This window comes from Nicotiana tomentosiformis, chromosome 12 (genome assembly GCF_000390325.3).
Source record: "Nicotiana tomentosiformis chromosome 12, ASM39032v3, whole genome shotgun sequence".
Taxonomy (NCBI): domain Eukaryota; kingdom Viridiplantae; phylum Streptophyta; class Magnoliopsida; order Solanales; family Solanaceae; genus Nicotiana; species Nicotiana tomentosiformis.
In genome coordinates, this window is record NC_090823.1 from 40,064,707 (window position 1) to 40,071,831 (window position 7,125).

The 7,125-nt window shown below is 38.1% G+C and overlaps 1 protein-coding gene across 1 annotated transcript; it reads right to left on the bottom strand.

Moving 5' to 3' along the window:
- Nucleotides 1-3,562: 3,562 nt before the first annotated feature.
- LOC138902520 (uncharacterized) lies at nucleotides 3,563-5,694 on the bottom strand. Its single transcript, XM_070190395.1, has 3 exons — nucleotides 5,374-5,694; nucleotides 3,915-4,063; nucleotides 3,563-3,749 (listed from the first exon to the last, which is right to left on the bottom strand). The coding sequence occupies exons 1-3, from the start codon at nucleotides 5,692-5,694 to the stop codon at nucleotides 3,563-3,565; spliced, it is 657 nt and encodes a 218-aa protein (XP_070046496.1).
- Nucleotides 5,695-7,125: the final 1,431 nt, after the last annotated feature.

The following is a 7,125-nucleotide window of genomic DNA, read 5'->3' on the forward strand; positions in this document are numbered from 1 at the left end:
GAAATTGGAGGGAGAGATGGGATAAATCAGATCTATACATGTGTCTTTGCAGCTGCCGGATCAAACCACAATCATGCTTGAAGAAATAGTAGAAGATGTGCTAGTTGGGGTGGATAAATTTGTGTTCCTTGTGGAATTCATCGTGGTGAATATGGAGGTCCCTCTGATTTTAGGGAGACCCTTCTTGGCTACTGGTAGGGCTATTCTGGACATTCAGAAAATGCAGCTCATGCTAAGAGTGGGGAAGAAAGGGTGGTTTTCAAGATGGAGGAAGCAATAGGGGCACTTAGAGAAAGCTGACTGCATACTCTTAATTCAAGGCAAGGGCCCTAAAAGAGAGAGTTGGAAAGGGTAAGCATGATAAGTGTGGGGTATACCCGAAGAAGGCAGAAATTTATTTTCAGCACAGATGTGGCACGGGGTCAGGCGTGCAAAGTGGATCCCGATATCGATTCAGACCCAGACAAGATGATTCAGGGGAGTTTCCTTTACCTCTTGCTTTTTATTCTTGCTTTTTATTTATGTGTCATGGTGACATGACATAATTTAAAGTGTGTGGTGGGGGATTTAAATATGTATATGTATCTCTTTTTATTTGTGTGTGTACTCTCGCTAGCGTTATTTGAAAAAAAAAGTTGACTTTTCTCGATGATGGATTTCCTCGACTGTCTTCATGAGGGTTTAAAGCCGAAGAAAACAAATTTTTGTCTTTCATTTTTGTTTTATTTTCTTAGGTAGTGTAATAATTTTCCCTTGATTTTTTATGCCGTGGTTCTTTTCCAAGGGTTTTGCTTGAAGTAGTTAGTGTTTTTGTTAGGAATAGGGAAGTTTTGTGCGATGGTGTTAAATGGAGATAACTATTCTTAACTCTGTTGTGCCTTGATAGTGGTGAGTGGTTTAGTTGTGACGCATAGGCTCATTTCTTGACTCATCTATAAGTGCCTTAATTTGTTTGATCTCGACTTTGTTTAACTACTTTGACTAGAGAGTTGGGATAGATCTGATTCTATGTGAGTTATGTGCCAATGTGTGTGTGAGGTTTTTGTGATATTCTGTGCATGTCAGTTGATGTTTAGAACTTTCCAAATGCATTTGCAAAGCGAAATAGCAGCCTTGTTCAGTCTAGGAAGTGAAAGAGGCATTGTTTTGTTAAGCTAAATACACATTTCTACCCACCTAATTAATGTATATCTTAGTTAGTTCCTTTGAGACTGTAATCCTATTTTCTTTGGCAACTACCCACTTTTTGTTTGAATTGATTATCTGTTTGAACCTTTTACCTCTCTTGAGCACCTGAAATTATTATGAGCTTGTTAAAGGCTAAGTGGACATAGGGTTGGCATTTGGTTGGAACTTAGAAATTTGGAGAAAGGTGCACTGTTTCAAAATTGTGAGAGCCTCTTGTAAGGAATTGAAAGAAAAAAAGTGAATTTGCTTGAAGGAAAAAATCAGAACTTTGAAAAAGAAAAAAAGAGTTTGCGTATGTATTATAAAGAAAACAAATTGATTCCTTGCTAGCGGTAGTCTCATCTTGTTTGTGCTTAAAGAATTTGGAAGCTTTTGGCTAGTATGTTATGACGGTTGGGAGTGGTACAATACAAATGTGGGGTTTTAAAATGTGAAATTGTATGTTTTAAAGTGCCCAGGGAGGTGTAGTCACTATTATCCAAATTGTACCTTATCTGTCCTGCAGCCTACATTACAACCAAAATAAAGTCCTACTTGATCTTTGATTGATTGCACTCAAACTAGTAGAGTATTACACTATGGACAAGCCTATGATACATCTTTTATGGCATATGAATCTTATTTCCTAGAGTGAGTGAATTATTTCTATCTCGAGCTCTTATTTGTTCTTGAATTTTATTGTGTGTGGAATTACTTTCTATTTTTGGTGTGAAGTCACATGATTTGCAAAGGAAAGGTAATGTCATTGGCCTTTGTGTTAGAGTGAGTGAGCAGGTTGTAAAAAATACTTGGTGCTTTTGGGTCGAGTCTTGAGGCTAGGATGTTATGATATGGTGCTTAGTCTACTTTAAATATTCTTGTAATGATGAGTTAGAGAAGTTATTTGATGAAAAGGTCGGCTCTATATGAAGTATAGTTTGATTGCTCGATGATAAGCAATGATTTAAGTGTGGTGTGTTGATGGTAGGCTAGAAACTCACGTTTTAACTATATTTCGCACTCTAATTACTACACTTTGATTATATTTGAGGCCAATTGTTAGTACTTTATACTTATTACGTGTGTTATATTGTGTAGGATGTGATTTCGAGTTAAGAAGTAAGTTTAGGGCTAAAATGAATGAATTGGAGCTTTGAAGTATGAGTAGAAGCCCAAAGAATTAAGCCAGGATCGTGTTTGGGGTTTGAGGACAAGTCTGGATATTAAAAATTGAGAAAAAATAATTATTAATGAAAGAATACACTACCGCATTGCGGGGTGCACCGCGGGGCATGGAGTGCTAGTGCAAAATTCCTCGAGAGTCAAATTTTCAGCTCTCTGAAAAACCCCATGTGCGCAGCGCATTGGGCACCGCATAGGCTGGCGCGCTAGTACAAAATAGTTTCCAACGTTTATCACTTCGGCTTGGAAAGGATAGTTTTATCCTAGCTCATTTCTACACTGTATAAATACACCAAAAATATGATTTTTAGAGGACTTTTGACCTACAGAAGATTGAAAGAGCAATAAAGACTCAAATCACAAGGATTCATCATTATTTCCTCAACTCAACACCCGAGTTTGGATTGAATTCATATTTTTTTATTATTCAACTTTATTTGTGATGACTTTCTCCATGATTATGGAGTAGTTTACCTTAGGGCTTGATGGATATGGTGTTTTAATTTATATTTGTGGATTTTAACTCTAGTTCTTTGCATGAATTCATTTATGGAGTTTTGAATTGAATGCAACTTTAGTCACCTGCTTATTTAATCGAAAGAGGAATATTTTAGTGATTATCTTTGCATTTGTTTTTTGGTTTAATTAAGTGATTCTGTTAAGTAATCGATGTAGAAAATCACAAGACTGAGAAAGAGTTTTATTCAATAGTCCTATGTTCTCACACTGGTTATAAAGCCACAAGTGATTACATATATAGAAGTCACAAAACAATCGAAAAACTAGACTAAGTATGCTAAGGGATAATTTCTACAAATGACTTAGCGTTCTACTACATGTATGACTATTACTTTGGTTTGAGTACAAACTCTACAATGCAATCTAATCAACCTTATCTCGTGTAAGCTTGTCCTTATCCTCAAGCTAGTGAGGGCTGGACTTACCACTCCCAGCTTGCTTCGAAAACCTGCAATCATCTGCTTAGTCAATGCCTTAGTATGATGTCTGCTAGCTGTTCCTTTTATCTAACAAACCTTGTGACAAGCTAACCACTAGCAACTTTTTCTCTAACAAAATGGCAGTCTATCTCAACATGCTTTGTTCTGGCATGCATTACTAGATTGACTGTCATATATAGTGCACACAAGTTATCACAGAATAATGTTGGTGCAGTCTTTAAACGAACCCCAATGTCATTGCGAATGTAGGTTATCTATGTCATTTCAGCTGCTGTCGAGGCTAGTGCTCTATACTTAGGTTCTGCACTAGACCTTGCCACTATGTGTTGTTTCATGGATCTCCAAGATATGTAGTTAGCTCCTAGGTAGATATTGTAGCATGTAGTTGATCTTCTAGTCATAGGACACCCTCCCCAAACTGCATTAGAGAAATCATATAACCTGAATGGTGACTAAGAGAAGATCATTAGACCAAACTCAATTGTGCCCTTCACAGATCTAAGGTTCCTTTTTACAGCTTGGTAATAAGTGTTGTTTGGACTTTGCATGAATTGAGTTTCCAAATTCACTACATGCGCTATGTATGGCCTTATGAGAGTTAAGTACCACAGACTGCCAACAATACTCCTGTATAGTAAAGCATCCATTGGATCATCCACAACTTCTTGTAGACCATACTTATGTGATAGAGGTGTGCATATTGGTTTAACAAGTGCCTTGCTAGTCTTGGCAAGTAATTCTGCAGCATACTTACTCTGATTCAGATAAATGCCTCCAGTAAAGTAGGTGACCTCAATACCCAAGAAGAGGGTATAAACCCGGAGAATTTGATATCGTGTGACTATTTAAAGGTGATACCCACGCTAGGTGACGGACGTGTGGGTGTATACCACAAGGGATTGAGAATTGGTCCGTCCTGTGAGGTCTCATTTCCATCATCTGTGTTTACATAGTTACTTATTGTTGAACTTGTTTGCCTTCATGTTAGAGATCATGCTTATTCATTCTCACATTATTTGTACTCAGTCATAGAAATTATTGTACATGCTTACCCCAGTCTCTATTATTTGCTAATATGTTGTGATACTTGATGTGGGTTGTGTTCCCTTATTTGTTGATGATGGTGAGGCTAGTGAGGTACATGATTGAGTGAGGCCGAGGGACTGGTTGTGAGGATATTAATACCATAGCGCGTGAGTTGTCCGCATAGCACGTGAGTTGACCGTGCGGGTCTGGGTATTGATACCATAGTGCGTGAGTTGTCCGCGTAGCACATGAGTTGACTGTACGGATCCAGGTATTGATATGATGGCACGTGAGATGTCCGTGCTTAGCGCTTGGGCTTTGGGAGCCCCTCCGGTGTCTGTACACACCCCAGTAAGCGCAAAGTGTTGAGCGTTGAGTGCTGAGTGTGAGTGTTGAGTGATGGAGTGACATTGCTGTGAGGTTGTATTTACTTTTATTGTTGCTGCATTTACCTGTTAATTTTCCTTATAGTCTTACTGATTTATGAAATTACCTGTCTACTCCTGTTTGTACTTAATGGTGGAAATAATAATTGGATTATTCTGCTTAGCTCGTCACTACTGCTCAGTTCCTTAGTTATTTCTGTTACTACTGAGTCGGTTGTACTCATACTACACCCTGCACTTTATGTGCAGATCCAGGTGAGTTAGAAGGCGGCGATCATTAAATTCAGGCCGGCTATCTTTGGAAACTGCAAGGTAGCTGTTAGCGTCCGCAAGACTTTGTTACTCCTCTTTTCATTTTTTTTGGACAGTTAGACAACTTATATATCTTAGTTCATAGTTTTAGATGCTCATGACTTAGTGACACCCCGATGTTTGGGGCTCGTTTCTGCATTTTCTATATTATATTTAGAGTTGATTTAGTTTATGAGAAATTCAAATGTTGGTATTGTTTTATTAAATTCTTATAATCAATTTAGTAGTAATATTTTAGGAAATAGGTTTGCCTTGTAACACGATAGGCACCATCACGACCATGGTTTAGATTTTGGGTCGTGACACACAACTACTGAGAGAACTACTCTTATAGTGGTTACTTTAACAACTGGACTGGAGGTTTCTTCAAAGTCTACTCCTTCAAGCGGTGAATAATCTTTGGCAACTAGTCTTGCCTTGTACCCGTCGATGGATCCATTAGCCTTTAACTTGGTTTTGAGTACCCACCTAGAGCCAACTATGTTCATACCAGGTGCCTTGGGCACTAGTGTCCAGGCCTTATTTTGGTGAAGTGAATTTATTTCCTCTTGCATAAATGCAAGCCATTTTGGTGAGCTAAGTGCCTCATTTATTGTCTGTGACTCCTTAGTTGCTACCAAACACATATGTCTCACTGGATGTGTGATCTTCTGGTTCTGCATCATTAATAGGTTATGCTTATGTTGGTATAGCTTGTGTATCCTGATTGGTTTCAGTGTTGAACCAATGAGACAAGTCAACTTCAAGCTGAATTCACCGTGGATCATAAACTGAAAAAACATTAGATTCAGACGGTGCATTGTCCTGAGTTGAGCTGTTTGATTCTTAACTTGATCCAATGGATTGAGGTTCAGTAGGAGCATCAGTAGTGATCCAATGAAGTCTGGGAGTTGCTTCAATCATGTGATCATCTGTTGTTGCAGGAACTACTGCTAAAGGAGATTCGACAAGATGGTTAGTTGTTGGTGTAGGTCCTGTAGAATCAGCAAGAGCATCAATGGGTGCATCAGCAGGAGAATCAGATGTGGGTTGATCACGTGGTGGTGATCCATTCAACACTGGTGGTGGTGCATTCACATCAGCTGTGGGCCGATCACCTTGATCACTTAATAGTGGTCCAGTCAACACTTCTCCTAAATAAGAAGAGTCCACATCTGAGCTTGAGGTATCCTGCAACCTGGAGAAAAACACATAAAAGGTAGCAAGGTGAGTAGAGTCACTTGAACTGTCTAGTGGTGCATCTGGTTACACATAGGGCAATATGTTTTCATCAAAGATCACATGTCTTGAGACAAACACTCTCCTGGTAGGCGGGTGATAGCACCTGTAGCCTTTAAGAAGGCTATTGTATCCAATAAACACATAAGGATATGTCTTTGGGGAGAATTGTATTTTTCCTTTCAAGTAAGAAAAATACCTGCATCCAAATACCTGTAGATTATTATAATCTAGATGCTCTTAAAAGAGCTTAAAGAATGCAGTTACCATTTGTAACACTAATTAAGGCATTCTGTTAATTAAGAATCCATCTATCAAGAAGGTTTCTACCCAAAGAAACTGTGGTAACTTTGTATGAAACATCAAAGTCAGACCAGTTTCTACTATATGTCTGTGTTTCCTCTTAGAGACTCCATTACGCTCAAGTGTATGAGGACATGACATATGTATAATAATCCCACAATTATCTAGATGCTCAAAAAATGCAGTACCATTGAATTCACCACCTCCATCACACTGAAAAATCTTAATAGCCGTTGTGAACTGTTTCTCGACCATTTTTTGAAACTTAACAAAAATGTCATAGAATTCAGATTTCCTTCTTAGTGGATAGAACCAGGTATATCTTGTACAGTTATATACAAACACCACATAGTATTTCATATGTTGAGATGATTCAACAGGTGCTGGACCCCAAAGATCACAATAAATTTTAAGCGAAAGGCTCTTTTTTAATTTTATTTCTCAATTCAAATGGAAGCTTACATCCTTTTCCTAGCTGACAACTATCACAAAAAGTAGGTACTTTATTCTAGTACTTGACATCAATACACTTATTACTAATAAGAATCTTTAAAGACTTCAAAATAGGGTGT